Raw genomic sequence first — 25,070 nt, 5'->3', positions numbered from 1 at the left:
TAATCTGTTAGAGTCTGTCCTGGCAACTCAAACCCTCTTCAGATGCAAAGATTATATAGGTTAAATAGCGACAAATGAACAGTGGGTGGGAGTTCTTTTGGGAACAGCCTGAAATACTCACTTTGTTCCTTTTCCTGGCTGAGGGCATGCAGTAATCATGACACAGCCTTATGTTTGAAATCCTCTTGATGCCCAGAACCCAAGGCATGACCCACTGATTAGTGGGCTATGACAGCAGCCCAGGCCAGCTGCACAGGAGCAGCACAGCTCCTGCCAGCCAGGAATCAACCAGATGCTGGGGAAAAATACCTCCTTGAGCTTAATACCTGCCATTCGCTTCTGGTTTAAAAAAAAAAAAACAAACATTGAAAAACACACAGAGAACGCATGGGGGGATTTTTAAAAACTACAGTTCGAATCCTATCCACACTGGGTGAAACCCTGGCCCTGCTGAAGTCAGGAACATCCACCTGCACCTCTGCTTTTCATTTGTGTCTGTGGATGCATGCTTATCTCTCTGCCCACCCTTCTCTCCTGCCTGGGGCTTTGTTCTTTAAACTTATTTTGCCTTTTTTTCCAGTTTGTGGGAAGTTTGTTTAAATCCTCTGCTGATATCTGTTTCACTTATAGGATTTTTCCTTCAGGATAAAGAATAATAGTTTGATTTGTGACACTGTGAGCCCTTAGGTACCAAAAGTTTTTTTTTTAACTTGGTATCTGGCTGTGACAGGTAGAGGTATAGAATATATTCAGGCCATAGGAAAAAGGCTTTGTGGGTGAGTGCTTTCAAGCCCTCAGGTCTTCCTCTAAAATCTCAGATTGTCAAGGAGACAGATGCCCCAACCTTGAAGTGAGGCAGAAATGAATACAAAGAAAATAAAAGAATCTAGGCAATTGACAAATAAGCTACCCACAAGTATCCAATCTCAAGGAAAATGCATACTAACTTACATTACGTTATGTAGATAAAATAAGACTTACTGAATGCTAATTTTTCTCATCAACGTATCAGAGAATACAGAGGCAGTGCTAGAAATGGTGACAACCTTTGTGTCTAAGTCCCTACTTGTCTCACAGAGAGCATCCTCTTAAACTTAATGGAAATGTAAATATAAAACATTCACTGCAATAAAAGTCTCCAGAGATAGAGCCTAAGTAGCATGATTAGTATGGAAAATGCTTCATAAATCCTAACTCAAATAATCTCTGGTAGCATAAAGGATTCATCTCATTATGACTTCCTAACAGAGCCTTGTTAATTCTCACTTCACTAATCTGCGACCTTGAAAATTCCCTCTCCACATTTCAGTAAAATGTTGATGCTGAGTGAAGCAGGAAGTATTCCAGCAAGGGCTACAGGTGACGGAATATATTCCCAAACACTCACTAGTTTTATATAAGATACTGTGCCTGACTAAATTAAATGATATAACAAGCCTTTCATAAATTATCATCCAACATTTTTATTTTAGCATTTTAAATCAAATATCATAATCTATCAATTAATTTATCATATAGAATCTTTTGCAATGCTGCTCCCAGTCAATTAGAGGAATAAAAGGGGGTCTGCAATATGGGTATTTCTCCTGATATATCTCTGAAATGAAGTATCTAATTTTGGAACTAGTTCCTACTAGCTGTAAGCTTTTCAGAGTGCCATTAACAATAAAAATCTTGAAGTGTATATACACACACACATATAAGTGTATATATATAGAGAGAGAGACACGTGCATGTTAGTACAGACTTGTAGGCGTACATCTCCTGGTACCGCTAATGTGGCTACACAGTTTACTAAAGACTTGCACAAGCATAACTCTGCTTATAACGTAGTTTGGGTAAGAAAGCAAAATGACGGAACATAAGAAATTCTGCCCAATTTTATTCAGGCTCGAGAGCTGGCTTTTCCTCTACTGCCCTTAAATGTGTTTTGAAAAACCCTTAAAACCCCTCTAAATGTAAATATATCCTTAAAAATGATCTTTGTTTTTTCCAACACTAGTTGCAGACAGCAACTTATGTAATTTCTTACCAAAAAAAGGGGCTACCGATCACAACTAGGTATTAATATCTGAGTTGTTAATCATTTCACTATCATAACTATAAAATGTTTGTTTGCCATTATGCAACAACCACCACTATCAAACCACACTGTATTACTGGCTGTGAAAGGCAGTAAAATTTTGATGTAAAATGGATTAGTGCAGATGACATCATCAAGTGTTCCACCACATTTAATTCTCTTTTGTTATTAATTTTACATCTCTGGCATAATATTTCACTACTGCAAAGTATAGTTATGTTTTATCAGTACAGCCCTCCAAAAGTGCTCAAATGGAGACACATTTCAAAACATACTCCTTTATACTCCTCTCCGTGTGGTTTACCAGCAGGCACATTGACACCAGTGTGTCCTCCTCACACACAAGAGCTCTCCCCAGTTCTGTGGTGCAGAAGCAAAAAGCTTCTGTTATTCTAGCCACAATTTCTCACTTTAATGGTGTAGAAGAGCAAGATATCTTCTGCCTTCAGGGATGAAATTTCTTGAGCACCCATCACTTTGTTATTACAATCCAAGTTACAAACCTTTGAAAGTCATAAAAGTCTCAGTATATCTTATTAGTATATCTTCTCAGCCCATTTAAAAAACATATATGCCAATATTTTGTTCCCCTAGAAGCTTTTCACATGATGTTACGCAGTCTGACAAAACTTTAAGATATTCTAAAAGAAGAAAAATGAAAAGGCAACCAAGCTTTATTTTAGAAATTAAAAGATAAACTAGAAAATTAACATACCAACAGCCATCATGTAATCCCAGCGGTCTATGAGGCACATATTGAAGATCAGGTGGTCAGATGTTTGCCCTTGGCCAATGAGTGGAATGTTTCTCTCCAGATTTTGGGTTATTGCAGAAGTCCAGCCAACGAGAAACCAAAAGACTATCAGGAGAATAACAGCCAGCATCCTCATCACTCGCCCACCTGTCATGTATGGAATACGCTGAGCAGTTCGGGACAGGAATACCTTCAAAACCCTGAAAAATTCAGACAGTGCAGAATTAAAGAAGGCACTAGCTGTGTTGCAGGAATTATACTTTTGTTTTATTTCACTATCAGATTATTGAAAAAAAATTATCAACATTCTTTCCCCTGACAGTATGTAGAAGAGTGAAATTTGAAATATTATTACTTTCATATTCAGCAGCAATAATAGAAAATTTTAGCTATGTTTATGTTAGACAGGCATTCACATGCTGTGTTGCCAAACTGTTGTCAAACTGGATTCTTCCAGCTCCCTGTGGAAGTCTTCTGCCTTTGAAAAAGGGAAGGTCATTTCCATAAAACAGCAACCATGTCTGTGGTATCTCATTTTGTTTTTATGCTGTCTGTCTGCTCATCCCAAATCATACTATTTCCATAGAAAAAATTAGCACTTCTTGGATATTTTCCCCATTGAGTTCAATGCTTCTAAGGCAACATTCTACTCCTCATAGAGATAACTGTGGAAGGCACTTTGCTAATTAAGAGTTTTCTGACTTGTTTAGAGGCAACAGCATGTTTTTTTTGAGCTGGCACAGAACCATCATAAGAAAAGACACATCACGTGTCAGGCACATAAACCATGTAACAGCCATTGAACACGTAGCACTGACTTTAAGAATATTGCATTTACTATTAGGATTGGTTTCTTCCAGCCAAGAACTGTTCAAGGAAATATCACCTGCATTTTCTACCCATCACCATCTGCTAAAGCAGACAAAGGTCCTGCTGGGAGCATGAGGGCAACCAAAATTTGAAGAAATCGGCTCAGGGAGTAGTTTGACTTTTCGCATAGCACAGAATATCTCTTTGTATTGCCTGAAGTATGGGATCTGACAGAAGTAACTAACCTTCTCCTGGTGTTTTCCTATGAGAAAAAGAGGCTGCAGGAGGTGCTGCTGCCATTGCAGTGCTCCTGCCTTGACTGTGCCAAGCTATGAAGGCTGGGCAGTGAGGAAAGGCTGTCATGGAAGTTTTCGTGAACTGAAAGCTTTAGAAGCGGACGGGTTGAGGTTTAAAAGTTTTTTTAGAGATTGGGGCGAGGAGCCTTTCAAAGTGAAGAGGTGAGCTGTTTCAGTGATTTTGTCCTCAAAACCATGGTGGTTCCTGATTCCTGAGCATGAGCATGTCCTGTGAATACTCTTGATATCCATGAAGGCATAAATTACCACTGAGGTTTAGGGAACTTCAATTTTTTCAGAAAGTTGAGTTTTTAAATGTCCTTGTTAGGTCTCAAGCCTTTTCAGTGTACCAAGAACCAAGCCACCTCCCAAGCCATTCTACAGCCAGGCCTGCCTTTTCAGCAAAAAAAAAAAAAAAAAAAATCACACCCTAGATTAATATTTATGCTTATATTTGTCTAAGAGAAGGCAGAAGCAACTGGCGTTGCCTTTCAGACAAATGATAAAGCAGTGTCTTTTAAGGCAGAAGCACAAAAGCTTTTCCACATCCATAAAAATGAATCATCGTTTGACTACAAACACAGCCTTCACAGTGTGCATTAGGTGAAGCCAGAGATCTGAATATGTTCAACATTATTCAGCTGTTTCCCTCCCAACAGTTACTCCGCAGGGAGTCACAGTTTTTGATCTTTCCATGTTTGATAGATGTTCTGCTCTCCCTTCGCAGACGCTAAATGTTTTATGTTGGAAGCAGCTTCCCAAAGACTTCAGGCAGGATAGACAGACAACTCCACGGAGGCAAGGCAGGCGACTTCCCTACTGCCGCAGCACCACTGCTCCAGGGCAGCACTGATAAATCCTCATTTTTAGAACACTAAAAATCTGTAAGCAAAGGCTTCCCTCTTCCCTGTTGTGAATGCCGATTGATGCTTAGCTTCTTTGAAGGGAAGGAAAAGGTATTCTTTTTGTAGTGAACTGGAAAACACCATCTTTTCACAGCTTTCACATCTCATCATACATGTTTATGAAGGCTTAAGAATTAGAGAAATCATATAAACCAGCTGGGAACTACTAGAAACTTTTCTTTTCTTTGTATTTTGGCTCTCCAAAGTCAATTCTTGCTGATTCTACTGAAAGCCAACATGTGAGCTTTTTCTGGACGTAGCAAGGCAGGAGCCATTGCATTTTTTCCAGTACTAACTCATTAACTGGTGACTGTGAGACAGCTTTCTAAGAAGAGAGGTGGGCTGCTGTTACATCATTGATCTAAGTAAAGTGAAATAAGTAACATTTTGCAGTACAGCAGTCAAACCCCCTCCATTTTGGATTAAATCACATTCCTTTTTGCCCATCTTTGTCACAAAAATGTGTCCACCACCACCACCATTTCTACCTTGGACATGTAGGCCTACATGTAACCCAACCTTTACACTTTTTTTTCCCAAAATTCTTTTTCTGAGAAGCTGTAAGGAAAGCTGGGTTAGGTTTCTAGTGTTGAAAATCTCCTTTCCAGAGGTAGCAGCATAGAAGTACTCAACCAGAACATGAACTCCAGAGTCGCAATTCCCTCATCTTCCTGCGGTGACGTGAACCCAAACCTGCACTGCTCACCACCTCAACATTGGCAGTCGTGCTCCGTCTCCTCTCCTCTCCTCTCCTCTGTATTACTGAACATGTATCAAAGCAAAGACAAACGCCCAGGAGTTTCCCCTCCCAAGAGGGAGTCTACTCACCAGGCCGGAGGGTCATTCTCCCTCCTGTACCTCTGACTTATGTACTATCAAAGTTCACCATAAAAAAGTTGAGTCGCTGCAATTTGAGACCAAGTTGCCCCAGCAAACATATATTGTCTGATGACTGGTACCCTCCATCACAAAACTGGGGAGTTCTTATTCAAATCCCTACCCTGACTTCTGGGTAGACAATGCTCAGTCCCCCTTTTCCGCATTGTTCTGTATCTATATATTGGGTTGAAATATCTGTTGAACAAATGAGAGAGGTTTCTCACAGGGAGGTAAGAAGCGTAGCTGGTGGATTGTATCTATAGTAGGAAATTAAATATGCCCAGGGTTGTTCCTGGCACTGATGCCGGTGCAGAACAGCCGGCATCCATACTATACCCTCCAACACAGGAAGGTTGCAATGGCCTCTGCCAACTCCTGAACCATGCTGGGAAACGGCTTGGCAGCATTCATGTTAGCCCGGGCCAAGGGCAGGCCAGGGACCACTAAAGCTATTCAGTAGGACAGAGGATGGAGTTCCAGTGCCCAGGAATGTTCCCTGATGCTACTTAATCTATGAATATAAATGTAGCCCTGGATTCAAATCCCTGAGCAAATTAGTGTTTAATGATGAGTATCAAGTAAGGCAATGTCAACTGGAAAGACTCCTCCTCCTGGCCTGTCTACGCCCAAAATGCCTGGTAGTGCCAGGCAGTGCCCTGGTAGAAGCTTAGGGCACCGTTTGAGACATATGGCCTCTGATCTAAGGCAGAAGAGGAAACTTAACCATCTTCCAGCTCTTCTCCCAGCTAAAACTGGGATAAAATAAAATTCAGCATATGCAACCACTTTTATGTGCTGCTGTTAGATAATCAAATCATCACTTTCAGTGACACGTCATCAGCTCTGTTTACAGGCAGAACAGACAGAACACTGAAATGTGCTCTACCTGCTTTCTGGAAGACACAAGTGCCTTCAAGCAAAACTTTCACTACAGACAGCTACAGGCAGCATTAAAGCCGATATGCATTAGCCATCCTTTTTACAGAGTAAATAGAAGGCACAGTTCAGGATGAACAAACTGCCTGAAGACCACTGCAGGTAAATCTCAACTCTGCTGGCTGCACTGCCAAATCGGGACAGAATTAAGCTATTTGAAGGGGTTTTGGGGGGACTGCTCCATACAAATGGACAAGGGGAGCGCTTAGTTGCCAAGGCCGAGAGCCAAGGGAAGCCCAGCAGCCAGGAAGAGAAGCGATGCTGCAAGTGGATCCGGAGCAGAGGGACAGAGCGTGCCGGTTCACAGGACTGGCTTGGAAAACGCAAACAAAGTACGTTGCTGCTGCTATAGAAGTTACATCCTGAGATGTAATGTGCAATCCTAGAAAAATAAATAAAATCATACTACATTTTTATGTCATATCAATAATCTGTTCTGGGAACAGAAAAACACGGCCCCCAAACTATTAGCTGACTGCTTAAGTGGCAGGAATAACAGGTGAAGGATCCTGCTTTGACAGCAATGACCTGGCATGGTTTGTTTATTCTTTATTTCTAGCATCTGTCATTTTGTGGCTCTGCTGAGTCATCCTGTCAAACTGTTCTGTTCCAGCCTGATGATTTTTATTGTGATATGAAAGCTACATCAGAAAGATAGGAGGTCAAGCTCTTATGAAGTACATTGCTCTCCTATGGTGCAGGGATTATGTCTTACCTGCTTTTTCTGGAGTAACTTTGAGTGTGTAAACTGATATTGTTCTCCTGAAAACAGTGGGCAGGTACTGATGGCACATGTATGGCACCATGTCAATATGAAAGAGTCTACATTTCACACTTGATACACAGGCACTCACACACAAACACAAACACTGAGGGCAGGTTTTATTTCCACACCAGGAAAGATAACTGAATAACGTCAACATTTAAGGCCCAAGACCTCACAATTAGATGCACTCATACCACTAGTTATAGGCTTTCAGCTGGAAAGGATAAAACCCAACTAAGACAGAGAAATGAACAGTTTTCGAAACCACATTCCAGCTGAAAGTCTCCAAATTAGTCACTGTCTATTTCCTCAGTGATTTCCCAAGACCTCAGCATAGAATAGATGTGAGGTCCAGCACTGAAGAACACCCTCATTGAAGAATACCCTCATTGAAATTGGGATAATATTTAGCTTTATTGAGTCTGATCATCTTGAACCTGAGCAAACCTGGGCTGAGAGCCATGCCATGTCAACAGCATGACAGCGACATGGTGAGACCTGCATCATACGCATCATGTCCTGTCCAGTAAAAAGGTACAACAACTAGAAAAAGAAGTTATGGCAAATATTTGGGTGTATGAATACTTCTGAGAGTCCCCATCCTATGTGTAGCCAGCAAACTTGGCCACATATCACTGATATCCATCAAAATATCTCAACTTCACACCACACCTGCAATAAATTGGATAATACGGTATCTCCCACATTTTCCATTTCAGGACAGAATTTTGTAATAGCAAATACACTAGAAGACCATTTCCAGAAAAGGCAACAAATTCTTAGAAGAACTGATTAACCCTTCCAAATGCACCATCATTGGTAACAGAACACAAGCTGGCTGAAGGCTAGTCTGCACAGTGAGACAACTAACAGCATCATAAGCTTGCTAGAGAGTTACAAGGTAAAGCCCATGTACCAGTGGTACTGGAAACACGGGGAGGAAGACTGTTCTGCAGGATTGTTTCCTCTGTACTGGAAGCATATCTGGTTTCAAATCCTCACCTGGGGGTCTGTGGTTAATAAATGGCAATATTCATATCTGAGGATATCCTGACGGTACATTAACAAATTACCTATCAGATAATCTTGTGTACTGAGTGATCGGGGAAACAGTGGTGCCCTTTTTCCCTAAAAAAATAAATTTACTTTCAAAAATGTGATTTTGAAAGTACAGTTCCCTTGATGTCTTCCCTAGAGTTCTAAAGTGATTTCCTATTGTGGGAAACTAATATAATACAAATCTATCAGATGTATGGCTAGAAAAGCAAGCTGTGAAGAGGAGTTAAAAAATGTATTTTATCTCAGTGCCTGGTAAAAACTGCCATTAGTAAGCAAAGATACATGGGTCATGGCTTAATGCCAACCTACTCCATACAGTAGTTTCCTAGATCAGCTTTAATACTACGTGTCTAAATGTAATTCTACAGTCCTTCTATGAAAGTTCCCCTTCTGGATCAATGTATAGGAGATAAACTGTGCTGCCATAATTTCCAAGAGTTTGAGCAGACTGAGGAAGGTGGGAGGGAAATCACACACCATCCAAGGGTAGGCCGCGGGTACTGGAAGGCAACAGGAGTCCAATAGATCTCCCACCACAATCACAACCGCTCACTCATGTCCACATGAGCAGCACTGGACTCTCAGTATCATGCATACTTAATAACATGGAAGAAGTCTAAACACATGACTTGCTTTGATGAAAATGTATTGACTTGAAGTAGCTTTTGTCTGTCAATCTGTAGGTAAGCCTGGAATGAGCAAACAAAACAATTTGTTATTTCTTTAAATGTAGTCTAGATTCTGACATTTTTGATGCTATACTTATGCTTCATTTTCTCCTTTCACCTGAAAGTCTAAATTCCCACCTAAGGAAAGCTCAGTTTCCTGGTGAACAACGGATCAGAAAGCTTTCTCTGCCTGCAGCTGATTCCAAGGATGGTAGCTGGAGTCTTTTGACAGATCAGCTGAGGTTGGCTTTTCCCCAGCGCCTCCTCGCTCCCCAGCTCACTGCCCTACTGCCCGCGTCGGTTCTGGCTGCCTGCTAGCTCCCATTGCAGGAGACACTGACTACATGTCTGTGTGTTGCTTTTTGAAGTGCTTTTGTTCATATCACCTTATCATCCAGGTAGGTCTCATCAGAAATTACTGCTCCTCAACTGGATTTGCCCATCCTGGGTGTACCAAGGACCGGGGAGCTGAGAGCTAAGAAGGTTCAACAAGGGGACTTGCCATGTCACGTAAACAGGTTTCAGTGATGCAGACCAAGTCTCCTTATTTATGAAATCCTCATCTGCTTTGTGCTAATTATCTCTTGTAATAAACCACTTACTGCACTAATACCTCCATGAATCCTGCTGAGATTAGCAGAACTACAGTGTCGGTGAAACATCTGACCCTCCGCTGTCAAACCCTGAGCAGGCAGAGCTCTTACAGAGCACACTGCGACCATGTAAACTATTAAATAAAAAGTCCGTCAATCTGTCCTCAGACAACTAGCAGTGACATGTCTCCTTTTTGTCAACTATTCGGGTTTAAGGTTACATCACATGGTTGCTTCGGTGGCACCAAAATCAATAGCCAATGAGCACACAATCCTATGTGAGATTCCTAAAATTCTGAAAATCCTGGGTCCTTGGGATAGGCACAATGTCATTTCTTTCTGAGTCTGCTACCGAATGGTTAACATAGCCATTTCAATAATTTCCTCCTGATAGATGTGTTTAAATAACTACATCCCTCACTCAGTAAAAATGAGGTCAGGTCCTCAGACATTTTTCTCCATAAGCAAACCAATCTTGTTGTGCTCTTTTCTTCATTCAAATTTGAGGTAGTTTTGTGGCAGAAACCTTAATTCATAGATCCTTAAGGCTCCTGCCGCTAGTAGTTTAGCCTGAAGATTATAAGTCCTTCAGCCTACACCAGCTTTGGCTAAGCTAATTATTTGCTTCTTAAAAATCATCAGGTGATTATTATCTTTTTGTAAATCTAAACCCATTCAGTTCTTTACCTTATCAAAGACTTTCAGAACACGCAGTACAAAATATGTGAAAATAGATGCAAGAACTGCCTCCCGGTAATCCTTTCCTACAACAGGTCAAGAACATTTTCAAGGCTTTCATTACAAAATTTGCTCCACAAAGTGCTGTGGAGATGAACATATAAAAGCCAGCCCCCTCCCGATCCCAGCTCACAGCGTTGAATTTAACAAAGGCTGATGTGTAAAACCAGCCGGGATGACACAAGTTCCCCTCCTTGTTAGTGCTACTCCACACAGGCATCCTCTCCCGCTGAAAACATCCACAGACAATTCCAATAACCTTTTTGAACGTCAGAGGCATTTTCTAATGATCAGCAATAAGGTAGCTGGTCAAAACCTTATGCCAAGGCTTGTATTTTTGTTCTTAAAATAGTCACTCTACAGATAGGAAAAGTCTTGCCACGGATAAAGCTCCAAAACAAGCAAAGTATATTCGTGTGTATGTGTTGGGGGGGGGTTATATATCTTGATCCAGAAAGATTTTCTTTCCCTTCTGCTCCTTCTTAGTTCACTAGCAAGCATTGCATTTCTGATCAGAGAACAATAAGCCCCACTTAAAAAAGGATGGTACCTCTTCAGCATGTTTAATGTGGCCACAGAAACAAAATACCTCCTTCCTTTTAAGCTAAAGACAGCAGATATTCTCATCCACTTGCATGATGTGAAAAGTGGCAGCTTTAAGAAAAACAGTACATATGAGATTTTCAACAGGACTGTAAGATTTCACAATTAGTAACAGTTGCACTACATTTTTCACCACTGTTCTAAATTGATTAGGTTAACTTATTAAGGTACTATATAAGAACAATGCACAAAACAGTGAACAAAAAATTAGTGAACTTGACTGAATTACAATTCACTCTGCCAGCAGTTGTTTATTGTGAGGTCTGAACTATATATCCATAGCATATTTACAGATCATTGTACTTTGCTTTTTGAGAAATGCACTGAATAGTCAACAACTGAAGAAAACCAACATAACCATAATTTCACAGACAAATGTCTTAATGTTCAGATGGAAGCTTCATTGTTTTCCCCTTTGTATCCCATTACATGTCGTTAATATGATATTGTAACTGTTCATGTGTGCTAGACTGTGGATTGAACAAGATAAAACAGATTTCAATAAAAAGATCTCATTAATTTAGTGAGGTTTTATTTCTAAGTACATAGCAAGTTTCTATACTAAAGCACCATAAAATGAAATGTACTTTTATGTGATCTCTTTTGTCTTATTAGACAACATTAACAACTATTAATAGTGCTCTTATAATAAGATCTTACAATTCTGCTACTGAATTTTCTAGAGCAAGGCATTGAGATCCTACAGCTTGAAGGCCAGATGTAGCTCTTCACTTCATTCCACCCAGGCCGGCCACTTACTTGCAGACATCCCTGGGAGCCCATTAATAAGCAGACCAGTATAGGTGTTTGTATGGTCTCCCAGGCCCCAGCAACAAGAAGGAACCAGCAAAGATTTTTGACAGCTTGATATAACTTAAAAATTCACTAAGTTAGATCAAATCAATTCCTGTCTTGCACAGGCATGGTACATGAATGAAGAATTAGGTGTAAACGCTGCTATTTCTAGCCTGACATACCTAGTTGCCTCGATATTTGTCTGTTAAAAAAATCAGTCACCTTGGCTGGTCAGACAGATCCCTATTTTTTTGATTTTTCTCTTTGCTTTTTTGGAGGAGGTTCCTGCAGGAGAAGGTACATCCAGCTTAAAGCTGTTGCTGACTGCGGGTCTGGCCACATTCTCAGAGAAGATTCAATAGAAGCACTTTTCAAAATAAAATGGTTTAAGTATATAGCATCAAAAAAAATAATCCAGTGAAAAGAAAGAGACCAGGAGAAGTACTGTATCTGTGGAGTGCTCACTAAAGCACTATGCACAAAATCTTTTGGCACTAAAGTATCTCCTCACCAATTTACTTGCGAGCACTTGTTTCCTTTTCTGCTGTGAAATGATGTTCCTACAAACTACTTTAAAATGCCAATCCATTATTAAAGATGCAGGAAGCAAACATCAGCAACTGAAAGGACAGGAACTTCCCCCATCTTTATAAACTGTAACACATCACCATTTTTATATCCTTCTATTTCTCCCATCTTTTGGAGCGCACTTTTTTCCTCACACTTTCCTTCTGTCAGAATGTTTCAGTGCTGGAAGTTACTGTGAACCAGTTGAGAGGTTCATACAGCTGCTTCCATACTGGATGACCAAGAGCATGTGCACCTTTACATATCCAAATAGAGCCATATAAATGTTCACATTTCTTTACCACAACATCCTCCCAATTTTATCACTTCAGTACTAATAATACACAGACATGGAAACCTTATTTTAAAAAAAGTTAAAAATCCTGAATTCCAGCTAATACTGATAAGATTTACGTAAGTGGAATTTCCAAGATTCATGCTTTTCCCTCAAATTAATACAGTTAATATATGGAAAAATCTCTTTTTCTAACAGTCCACAAAAATGAACCATGCAGAGTTCTTACATATTGGTACTCAAAGTTACCTAATTTTTCCTAACAAAGTAAGAGTCAAGTAATCACTAACACGAAAAACCCAAATTTGCATTTCTTTTCAACCACAAGGACACTGAGGAAGAGGAATGAGGCTACACTGAAAGGTCCAGTTTGTGATGTATACTGCTCTCATTTCCGTGCATCCATAACCGTGAGAGATAATCAAACAGCACAGATATAACAAAAAGAACGTGTCCTACTATTTTATTTCCTTTGAGCGTTAGAAAGAGTAATCAAACCCACTGGACACAATCCTCCTCTCAGATCCACAATGCAGACTTCCGTACTTCAGTAGAGCTCAAGAAGAGGCACTGGGTTGCCTGTACCTTTATTATAGGATGCAAAGCTGACAAGGGTTAATGAAACATGGTACAGAAAACTGCAGAAAGACACATAACTGTAATATTTAGTTATAATATTTGTTGAGGGGTTTGTGCCCACTTCAATAAAATAAATGCTAACCACTTTATACTGTGACTGACAGGCAGCAGTGTTTTATATCAACTCTTCTGAAAAAGAAGCTATTTATCAGCATTGTGTTCTCCTTCCACTTGTGGAATAAATATTAGCTTTATCTCGTGGTTGTGCATGCAGGTATCATGGCTAAGACCTTCATGTATATTTGAAAGGAAAGTTTATTCTTCGTCTTGTCTGCACAAGATAAGATTCAAACCACTCTTAGAACAGATAAAATCAGGAACATCTCCCCCTGTCACAAGATATAGCAGTGTTACCACCCATAGAAATGGAGACCATAAACAATGCTAACTTCTCTGGATAAAATTTCCATGTGATAAAATATTGTTATTACTAACAATATTCCTCTGCAAATGTGCACCTGGAGTAGATTACACTGAAGGGAATGAAAATCCTGGCAAGAGCATCAAAGCTCATCAGGAATCTGGGGAGTTAATGTGTCTCTGATCGATTAATTCGCAGAATGCCAGAATAGCCAAGGTTGGAAGAGAGAGATTAAGAAACCGCCTAATCCAACTCTCCTGATCAAAGCTGGATCAACAAAAGTGGGTTACTCAGGAACTTGCACAGTCAGGTTTTAAGTTACTGGTCTATGTCAAGCATCTACAGCGGGGAAAGGAAGAGGCCAGTTGCCGGCATGGAGGAGCAGTGACCCTTTCGTGAAATAAGAAGTCCAACATGTAAATTAAATACTGAAGGATTCTACAGCAGCTTCTTGTCTTCTGTGCAACTTCCAGGCTCACAGGAGATACTTAAAATACATGAAAAACATCACATATAAACACACCTCTACTTTACCAACATAGAGGTGCAGATATGGCTATTAAAGGTTGCAGTACTACCTGCAGACCTCCCCTGCTTTGGTAGTCTTCTTATTTTACATTTTTAAATTCCCATTCTCGAAAGCAACAATGACAAATGGTTCCAAGCCCTCGTTATTTCAGACCCCTGTCTTTTCTTCTGAATGTAGATGATGCAGACGACAAACAGACATTAGCTGGTAACCAAGCTGCTACTCACACAAATTCTCTGACATACAGATCAACTTATTTATGTTTCCCTCTTAGCATTCATTAAGAACTTTAGAAGAAAGGAAATTCTACAGGAAAGGTAAACAGGCCAAAACAGAATTTTTAGGTCAAATTTCACTCATACTCCAGTATGTCAAACACCTCTTGTGACGAAAGAACAAGCAGAGCAGTGGCTGTGTAAGAAAATGAACAGCAGTATGTGCACAGCAGCTTCTCTGCTAAAGCAGAAAACCAATCCTGGCCAGAGCAAAGTCAAATGAGAAGAACGCAGAACTGAATCTCTCCTTTAAAATACTACAGTAAAGGGACAAATAACTAAAAAACCCAGCAACCAAAAAGCCCCAGCTGTATAAAATCCACATCTGATAAACTCTTGAAGAGGGATGGGTTCTTGTGCTCTGATTAGCCACAGCATGGCTCGTGCAAGCAGCGTGGGACGCAGCAGCGCAGACCAGCCCCAGGTTTGTCCCTTTGCTATTTCTGCATGAATCTGCCATGCTACTGACTATTCTTATGGAAACCCATCAGTTACATTCATGCTCTGGAAGAGATAAATTGCACTCTGTATGTTCTTTTTCTAATGTTTCATATAAAATTGTATTGGGTATGGCTGAGATGGAGTTAATATCCCCCTTATTAGCCCTCATAGTGCTGTGCTTTGTACTGGGGGGTGGGCATGATCTTGGGAGGGCACACAGCCAGGACAGCTGACCCCAACTGACCAAGGGGATATTCCATACCCTATGACGTCCGCTCAGCAATAAAAGCTAAGAGAAAGGAGAAGGAGGGGGTGAGTATTCATTATTATGATGTTTCTCTTCTGAAGCAACAGCTACACGTACTGAAGCCCCGATTCCCAGGAAGTGGCTGGATATCGCCTGCTGGTGGGAAGAAGAAAATAAATACTTTATTTTCCTTTGCTTCTGCTTTTGCTTTATTAAACTGCCTTTCTCTTGACCCACAAGTTTTTTTCTGTCTTATTTTCTCTCCCCCATCCTGCAGAGGAGTGATAGCATAGCTTGGTGGGTACCTGACATCCAGCCAAGGTAAAACCAACACAAAAATACAACATACAATTAAAGGAAATTTAAAGAATCGTAGTGCAGAATCATTCCATGTTGCCAGCAATATCTGAATAAAATTAATCCTTTCATAAGCTTCCATGTTATATTGACAGGTAAATGCTCATTCAACTATGTTTACTCTCAATATGTGTAAGCATGTGTAGCAATCAGAAAAAAAATGCTAATTAGGTTAATCACGAGCACTTCTGAGGCAGATACAGTTTCCTGGAAACTGGTTTCTGAATGTCTGTCTGAATTTAAATTTTGTGAAAATAATTAAAGTTGCCTGTCTTGACAGATACTTGCTGTTCCCTCCCCTGCACTGCAGAATACCACACTGCTAGGAATCGGCCTTAGCAGCTAGGACTACCCCTGAAGCGACAGCACTAATGGTGTCCTTAAAAATAACTGCTGATCACAAGACTAGAGTGCTCCATGGATGGGTACAGGCACTTTGGGAAGGACAGACTGGTGCCTTGTTTGTGAGAGGCAGCTGGGATGCATAGAGCTCTGCCTTGGGATACCAGCTGAGCCAGCTGACAGTTTATGGTGACACTAGTGGGTGTCCACTACAGACTGCCTGATCAGGAATACAAAGACAGTAGGTCCTGAGGTAGGCTTTCCTCAGACAACTGGTAGAAGCCTCATGTTCGCAGGTCCTCGTCCTCACGAGGGTTTTCAGCAACCCCAATATCTGCTGAAGTGCAACACAGTCCAGGAGTTTTCCGGAACGCACCAATGATAACTTCTTGACACAGCTGACTGAGGAGCTGAAGGGAGACAGAAAAAAATCCTCCTGGAAACCTTTTCCAAACACATGAAGAACAAGGTGACTGGGAGTAGTCAGCATGGATTTATGAAGATGAAATCACATCTGACTGACCTGATAGCTTTCTGCAAGGACATGACTGGCTTGCTGAGGAAAGAGCAGTGGATGTTGTTTATCTTGGCTCAGGAAGGCTTCTGACACTGTTTTTTATAAAATCCTCTTAGACGAGCTGATGAAATACAAGTGAGATAAATGGACAGTGGGCTGAACTGAAAACTGGCTGCACTGCCAGGCTCCAAGGGTTGTGGATTAGCAGCAAGAAGTCCGGTTGGAGACCAGTCACTAGTTGGGTACCCCAGGAGTCGATACTGGGGCCAATACTATTTAACCTCTTCATTGACCACCAAGACAAGGGAGCATGGTGCATCCTCAAGAAGTTTGCGGATGATACAAAACCGGGAGGAGTGTCTGAGAGACCAGGTGGTCCTGCTGCCATTCAGCAGGATGGAAACGTGCTGGAGAAATGAGCAAACAGGAATCTCGAAGTTCAACAAAGGGAAATACCGAGTCGGGCAGCTGGGCAAGAATAACCCCATGCCCGGGTACATGCTGGGGGGCGACTGGCAGCTTTGCAGAAGACAACTTGGGGATACTGGTGGACACCAAATTGATGATGAGGCAGCAATAGATCCCTGTGGCAAAGACGGCCAGCAGCTTCCTAGAATATATGAGGAATAGAGTATGTCCAGCAAGTTGAGGAAGATAGTCCTATCCCTCTACTCAGCATTGTTGAGGCCACACCTGGAATTCCGTTTCCAGTTCTGGGCTCTCCAGTACAAGAGAGATGTGGACATACTGGAGCTAAGCCCTGTGAAGGGCCACAAAGATGATCAAAAGACTTGAGCACCTCTCATAAGAGGAGAGGCTGAAAAGGCTGGGACTGTTCAGCCTGGAGAAGAGAAGGCTCAGGGGGAAACTTATCACAGTATATAAATACCTGATGGGAGGGGGTAAAGAAGATGGAGGCAGACTCTTCTCAGTGGTGCCCTGTGACAAGATGAGAGACAACGGGCACCAACTGACATCCAGGAAATTCCATTTAAACATAAGAAAAAACTTTTCCTGTGAATGTGGTCAGACAGCAGAATAGGTTGCCAAGAGAGGTTGTGCATCTCTGTCCTTGGAGAAATTCAGAACCTGACTGTACACGGCTCTGAGCATCCTGCCCTGGGTGAGCCTGCTCTGAGCAGGTGGGTTGGACTATATGATCTCCAGAGGTCCTTGCCAACCTCAATCCTTCTGCCATTCTTTATCTTTGTGTACTCACTATACATTTGTGATGTGTATATAGATAAATGGAAGAAACTCAGAAGTCATTAATATTTTCTTAGTATGCTTTCTGCAACAAGGTTTTTATTCAGATAAATCTTAAGATTTAATACACTTTAGAAGTGTATTAGCATTAGAAGCATAGCTAGCAATAGAAGCTCTTTTGTATAAATGTTCCATGAAGTTCTGCAGAGCTTTGACTGAATATTCCACAAAGTATCACAAATTTTGCTCTCAGGGGCTCACTAAAGTACACCTTTTCACTTTATTATTCACTATTTTCAATATTATTATTTCACTTTATTATTTCACTATTATTATTTTCCAAATTTATTACTGGGCAACACTGTCATACCTTCTAATGAAGAAGGTAATGCAATACTCGCACTACCCTGCAAGGTTATATATATCAATGCAACATACAACTTCAATAAATAAATGAAACACTCTGTTCATTTGTCATTCTGCAATAAAATATTCAAGTTAAAAAAGTCAACTGCAAGAAACACTAACTCTCCTCTTCCTTGTTTCCTCTCAGATGCACAGGAAGAAATAGCATCATCTGACAAGCTGAATTCTGAAAAGTGTTGCTTTTTGTGTTCAACATAAAATAATGAAAAAACCTGACAATTTAAATTATGGTCAAAGGTTTAGTTGTCAAGGGTTCTAAGCCAATCTATAAAACCAAGAATATATTTAAAGATAAAATTATTCTGAATGTTCTGAAGGGGCATTAAGCAAGCACACAGGAAAGCTAATCTAAATTCCAAAATTTTCAGGGAGAAAAAGGAAAGGTTTATTGCTATGAGATAAATAAAACACTCAAGAGATTCTCACCTGAAATCAAATGTAAAAGATGTAAAAGATGAAGACCAAACCAATCTACCCAAGTACAGCAATGAGACCCCACTGACAACAAATTGGACTGAACAGAATGAGAGGAAAATGCAGTAAGCTCAAAGCTCTGTAAAAACTGCAAAGACAAAGCAAGGAGGAAGACTCCCAGCTCCGTTCTCAGGTCACATACACATTAGAAAAATGTTGATAGTCATGAATTTTTCTTTAAAGATTAGTTGTTTAAACAGAAATACTCCAATCAAAGAAACATTAAATAGCGCTAAGAAATGCAGTGGCAATGACCTTGCATCACAACCAAATAACCCTAAGGAGCAAACTGGGAAAAAGGGGGGAATTAATAAGACTCCTTTCTTATTAACAGTCAGACACTGACCCAAATTCACACTTGGTGACATCCACGGAGCAAGAGCTAATCACACAAGAAACAGATTTGGACTCTTGAATATAGCAGGCAGCTTAAATGTGTTCCATACAGCATGAATACAGTAATAAAACAAATCAGCATAGTCTAATGGAACACGGAGACAAACGGGAACAGAAAACATGGTTTGTTTTTACCGAAAATAGTCCTGAGATACATCATTTAGTTCCTGTATTCCATCTGACAGGTCTTGCAAACAACACTGATGACTCTGGCTGTGCATGCTAATGCAGATGCCCAGTGACAGACCTGAGGCTTTCCAGGGCAGGGCGTGCTGCCAGCCCTTCCGACATCCCAGCCTGCCAGCGCTGCACCCGGGCTGCAACAAGCGAGGAAACCTATTTTTGATTTTCTCCCTATTTTTGATTTTCAGTATCCCTCTGGTTACTCAATTTTGCTGTTCCTGAGAGTCTTGTGCTCATTCCAGAGGTTGGGGAGCCCACCCAGGAAAACACTTTTGGGATTTGGGATAAACAGTAATGTTTGGATTTGCAGGATGATCTCTGTCAGTGGCTTTAATACAGTCACTATGCTTCCAGTAATGAGGTGCAAAAATGACTACAAAGTTCGCTGACTTGGTTTATAAATTCTACCTTTTTTCTTACAAAAAGACTTGCAGCTGAAGTCTAAAGGGCTTTGGGTTGGGCTTTTTCTTTGTTTCTTTGTTTTTTCCAGAAAGCCTGTGCACTGTGCCTGGACTGCAGGATTAACAGATCCGTCACGTTCTGGCCCCTTTGCAACTCTCTACAAGAATGTGTCTGCCAGCCGTGGGGAACTATGCCTTTAGGAAGATCTGGCAGAAAGCGACTGCAGCTGGTGGCTGTGCCCCCTCCTGTCCTGCAACATGGACTGGATTGTGCCCACTGGATAGAGCAGACTTCGGCTCTGCATGATTTCTGAACACAACAGAAGGAAAATATAGGAAATACAGACAACTCTTAGTTCTCTACAGCCAACCCATCTTTCTCAGCTCAGGAGAGCTCAGGGTGTTTGTAGTTCCATGCTTGGTGTTTGAAGAAAGGCTCAGGAAGGGCACAAGTCTGCCAGCCCAACCCAGCATTCACATTCTGCACCGAACAAAAGCAGCAATGCTGCTGGCTCTGCAGCGGCGGTGAACGAACCAACAAAGTTATCAACTCACCTTATCAACACCACTCACCTTAAGGCAGCCCAAGGCAGGAAAGCCAAAACGACACCTCAAACAACGTCTAGTGCTCAAAGTAAATGCACAGCTAATGAAAAGTAAGTGTAGTTTGGGAGTTAAGTGGTGAGTTAAACATACATATGGATAAACAGACAGTTGGAAAAGATGCAGCATATAGTTTTTACCAAAAAATCCAGCGTATGAATTAAGAGGATACAAGCATGCCTCACTCTTGGTCCTGCTCAGCCATACCCTTGTTGGGAGAGGCAAGGAACAGGCAACTGAGGAACACCCTGGCAGAACACAGCAGCATCATGAGAGTCCAAATGCCCTATAGCTTTATGACTTCAGCGATTTATGCTGCTTATCATATGGTGACAGCGTAAGTGGAGCAAGAGTCACTTGCTGCTCTGACAAACAAGCAAGGGAGTAGGCAGTTCTGATTCCTCAGAAGGGAAATGAGGACTAGCTATTAAGTGCAAACCTGCCCCTCTAAGGCTACAATATAATATAGAAGAATCCGAAAGAAACATTTGGATGCCCCAACCAGGGAAATCCTGGAGGACCCGGACTAGGCAAAATGCTGAGGCAAGTGTGCAGTACTCTCATCTTCAGGAGACACGGCAGAGAGATGCTGTATCAGTACAAAGCACACCAGTATCGGGACTAGAAGCAGCCTGGCAGCAATAGTGAGGTACGCACCGCAGCTATTTGTTTCTTTGCTCACGTTTGGCACACTGTTGCTACTGCTTTCAGGGATCTGCATGATATTGTATCTTGTGGGAGAAATCCACTTGTTCGCCACTCCTGCACCATGCCTCAATCCATGGCATATGCCCACTGTCTCCTCTGGGTGAGATACAGGTTGTCTTGGGCATGTTAGGCATTTTCAGTCAAAACCACAAAAGCAGTTTGTTAGCACAAAACCCATTAATCTATTTAAGTGTCATTTTGGTACAGGAAGAACTGTAGAACAGTTGTCTGAGGTTCTACGTATCTTTGACTAGAACTAGAGGTTCTGGGCACAGATAAATGAATACCAGAATGCCACGTTAGAGAAAGAGCAAGCACATGAACAAAGTTCAACAAGGAGTATAAATAGACAGTGGCCATCATCACCATGTTTCCCCCCCCCAAAATAAGAAAAGGACATGAAAACATTTAAGAGTGGTCAACAAGGATTTTGTGTATAATCTCTTACCCGTATCAGTGATCCTAGTGGTACAGCTGCACAGCAGATGCGAGTGCAAATTACAACAAAGAATGTGAAAAACCTGTATGAGTTTGTTTGTGGGGCTCCCAGCCCTGAGGGGTCATAGTAGGAAGCAAAGAAATTGAACTGAGCGCCAGCCAGTATTTCAAGGCAGGACACTCACAAAGTTTCCTTACAAGAGACTGAGCCACAGATAAAACTGAACGTTGCACAACATACGCCCTTGCAAAACCCTACATTTTAATACATTCAGATGGTAAAACGGTCAATGTCTCTTCTTCACGGGGGTAATAGGTTTTTATTCATCAGAGCCCAATGTTAGCTGATAGTCACCAGAAGCCATCGATTGCTACTTCTAAAAAGAGTTTGACAGTCACCACCTACAAGGTTCCCAGAGCAATATATAGGCTATTTTCTCAACTAGCAAAGCACGATTTGTAAATTGAATAAAAACTTGGAAGAGATTTGGTCATTGCAGCCACATTCTCCAAAGCATTTGAAAAAGTGCAGAGAAGCAAAGTCCAGAGCTGGATTATGTTAATCCGATTTAAAAAAAAAAAAAAAAAAAAAGCCTGTCCAGTCTAAGATAGAAGGCAGACTTACTGCTAAGGAAAGATCCTGCATAAAGTAATTAAGGCTGTTACTAAGGGATGGCTGGCACAGTGTAATTCCAGCCCTTTTATCAGTTTCAAGACTCTCAGCACTATCTGGAGTTTTGTTCAAAGCCAACAAGAGAGTGATTTCTGAGGTGCTAGAGAGGAGGAATATATGATGGTCATTTAGGGACAGAAGGAAACCACAGGTGAGCTAGAAAATACACAGTTTAATAAAAAATAGTATCAAATATAAAGTTCAATACAGAACTTCATGAAAAAAATACAAACAGCAGCATGAAAAAGGTTCTAAAAGCTTGTCACGTATGCCAAAACAAGTCAAACAGAACAGAAGATCTCCCCTCCGCACACAGAGGGGAACAGGTGGCATCTCCCTGAAATCCCAGCAAGGGGGAGAGACATTGTTTTGCTCAAGATGATCTTGGAAAAAATAATTGATGCTGTTGCAGAAGCCAAGTGCAGAACATGACTCCACCAGAGCAACTGCGCTGCTATTAACTGCCAGAGCACAACGGTGGTGATGGCTGGGAAGAGACCCAGAGGCCCTTGAGTAACTCAGCACTGCTGGCTAACTTAATTCACACATTAGAAATAGGCACTCAAAATTTCACACCGATTATTAACTGCTAGTATGTTTAGATTTGCCCACAAACAGAGGGTCCAGCTTGAATTGTACGCAACTAACTGCAATGATGTACAGAGGCTCACATTGTGCACGTGAAAGAAGTAGGACTCAAGTCAAGAAAATCCAAAACTCAGCTGCATGTAAAACCTGTCAGTGCCCTGTACTGTAATACTCTGCAATAGAAAAAGATTTTTAATTTTTAATACAATTTTTGCTGGTAATTTTTAATTGAAAATATTACAGATCAACTCTAAAAGGAATAGCTTGATACGTGCAAATGACTGAATAAATACTGAAGCTTTCTTCAGGACCTACTGTCTATGTATTCCTGAACTTCAAGGAACCAAGGCAGCATTGTCTTGGCCTTTCCAGTTCAGATCATGGATCTAATACATTGAATCTAAAATTCTTAGAACACCTTGGATATCTTTCAGAAAAGCATATATGAGGATAACTCACTGAAGTGCAGACTGGTACAACGCTGACAAGCTTTACCCGCCTCTATGTTACAGCAAGGCAACACAGCATTTCATGTCACCAATGGTTGGTTACCACTGGTCAGATAAAGACTTGTTTTTTCAAGAGCATAATGGCAATTTTGGGCCTTCACAATAATCCAGAAAAGAGCAACTAATATCTGAGAATATTTGGTCCAGGCACCAGTTTTCCCAGCACTAAAGATCCACTTTAGGGTAAGTGATCAGGACTAATTTCAAAGCAGCTGGTGTATCCCATTAAACAGTACAACTATAAATATATCATTTCAGTTTATAAATACGCTTAACTTCTCAACAGACTCATACTAACATGAATGCCACCATCTCTATTTCATGTTCGTAAAATAAAGGTCAAATATAGGACTAACCACTAAATTATACAGCTTGATCAGTTGTATAACACAGACTATTACATTTTTCTATAGAAACTCCTGTAATTTGTAGTAGTATTTAACTACAGAATAGCTTTCAAGAAGGGATTCAGTCTTGAGCTGAAAGCAGCACAAAAAATTCCTCATTTCTCTTGTTCGGTTTTTCTATAGCTAAGCACCCTTCTGAGAAGAAATTGTGCCAGATTGCTCATTTGAATTTCTCTGGCTTTGGCTTCCAGTTGCCAGATCTTATTAAACCTCAGTCCAATAGATTAAAGAGTCTTTTGTGACTACTTTTTCTCTCCCCGATTGTTTATACACCACACAAGAAGTCATCTCTCAGCCTTCTTGCTGATCTAAAAAGCAGATTAGGTTTCACAGTGTCAAGCACTTTTCCCAGCCCTCAAATACTTTCCACATCCATCTATTGCACGCCTCCTTTAAAAATGCATCTCAGGAACAGGACATAATGCATTTGTATCACTCTCAAAGATGTCACCTCCTGCTGCAAAATCAATCCTCTACTGATAACCTTTAAAACTCCTATTCTCCTCAATTTTGTGTCTTTAACTAGTTCCTAACTATACTTTGCCTTTTGGCTGTATTCAGGTGTATCTTTTTGACTAAGCCCAAGTCAGTAAGCAATAAAAGATTACTTTTTATTACTATCCTTTCTGAAACAAAATTTACCATTTCACCAAGCTTTGTGTTATCCACAAATTTTATGAGTAATCATTTTGTGCTCGGTTCTTCATTGCAACTAAAAATGCTAAACAGTATCAGGCTTACTCCTGATCCTTCACAGTAGCCCACCAGAAGCGTCCCCTCTAGTCATGATTTTTCACTGGCAATCAGCGTATGTGATCTGCAAATCTCTGCTTCCACCTAACTGCAATCAGCCCCTGTGCGTGGGGTGTGAGTCACACACTTGACTCCCTCTTCACACTCCTCCACAAATAGCCTACAACTCACGTATTGCAGTGCAACGCCTGCTTTCTCTTTCATGCCATAATCCCACTCAGCAGACATCTGGGCAGCAGATACCTTGTTCCACCAACCAATTCTGTCCTTCCCATGGAATGAAAAAAAAACCCTGTCTGTAGAGCTACATTACTCGTATCGCAAATGCACGCACAAATGCATGTCTACCTGGAAGGAAGATGCTGCTTTACTGCACCACAGCACAAAGTTTTGCCAGCTGATGGTGTCCTGGACTTGGATAAGGTCTCTGAGAGGATGTCTTCCAGCTCCAGTTCTGAAGCCCTTCTGCTATCATGTAATCTGCTGTGCAAAACCAGTCCTTTCTCCCATTATCTGCCATGGTGCTCTCGCATGCCACCAACACAAAAGATCTGAAAGGACTTGTGATACCTGTGGATCATTGTAGAGGGCCTTCCAACCTGCTGGGGTTTTTTCTAATCACGACACTAATAAAATTGAATATTAAAACACCAGGTACTTTCTTTATCTTCCCTTTGAACTTTCCTAGCCAAACTTGGTCTACTATGATATAGCAGAATGTGTGTTATATTAAGGTGGTTTAAAAAAAGCAGCTCATGGAACTATACAGCTGTATCTACAATATTTTTATATAAATTAAATATTAATAGGAATGTGGATGAGAATATTTTCAGGACCAGAGTGCTCTAAT

At 40.9% G+C, this 25,070-nt stretch overlaps 1 protein-coding gene across 1 annotated transcript in view; it reads right to left on the bottom strand.

Moving 5' to 3' along the window:
* GPR158 (G protein-coupled receptor 158) overlaps positions 1-25,070 on the bottom strand; it is a 194,124-nt gene that overhangs the window by 18,871 nt on the left and 150,183 nt on the right. Inside the window, exon 7 of the mRNA XM_074157470.1 lies at positions 2,799-3,037. Within this exon, the coding sequence (XP_074013571.1) occupies positions 2,799-3,037 (239 nt within the window). The remainder of the gene's footprint in view (positions 1-2,798; positions 3,038-25,070) is intronic.

Source organism: Numenius arquata, chromosome 12 (assembly GCF_964106895.1).
Source record: "Numenius arquata chromosome 12, bNumArq3.hap1.1, whole genome shotgun sequence".
NCBI lineage: Eukaryota > Metazoa > Chordata > Aves > Charadriiformes > Scolopacidae > Numenius > Numenius arquata.
The sequence above is the reverse complement of the archived record's forward strand: the minus strand, read 5'-3'. Positions and strand labels throughout refer to the sequence as shown.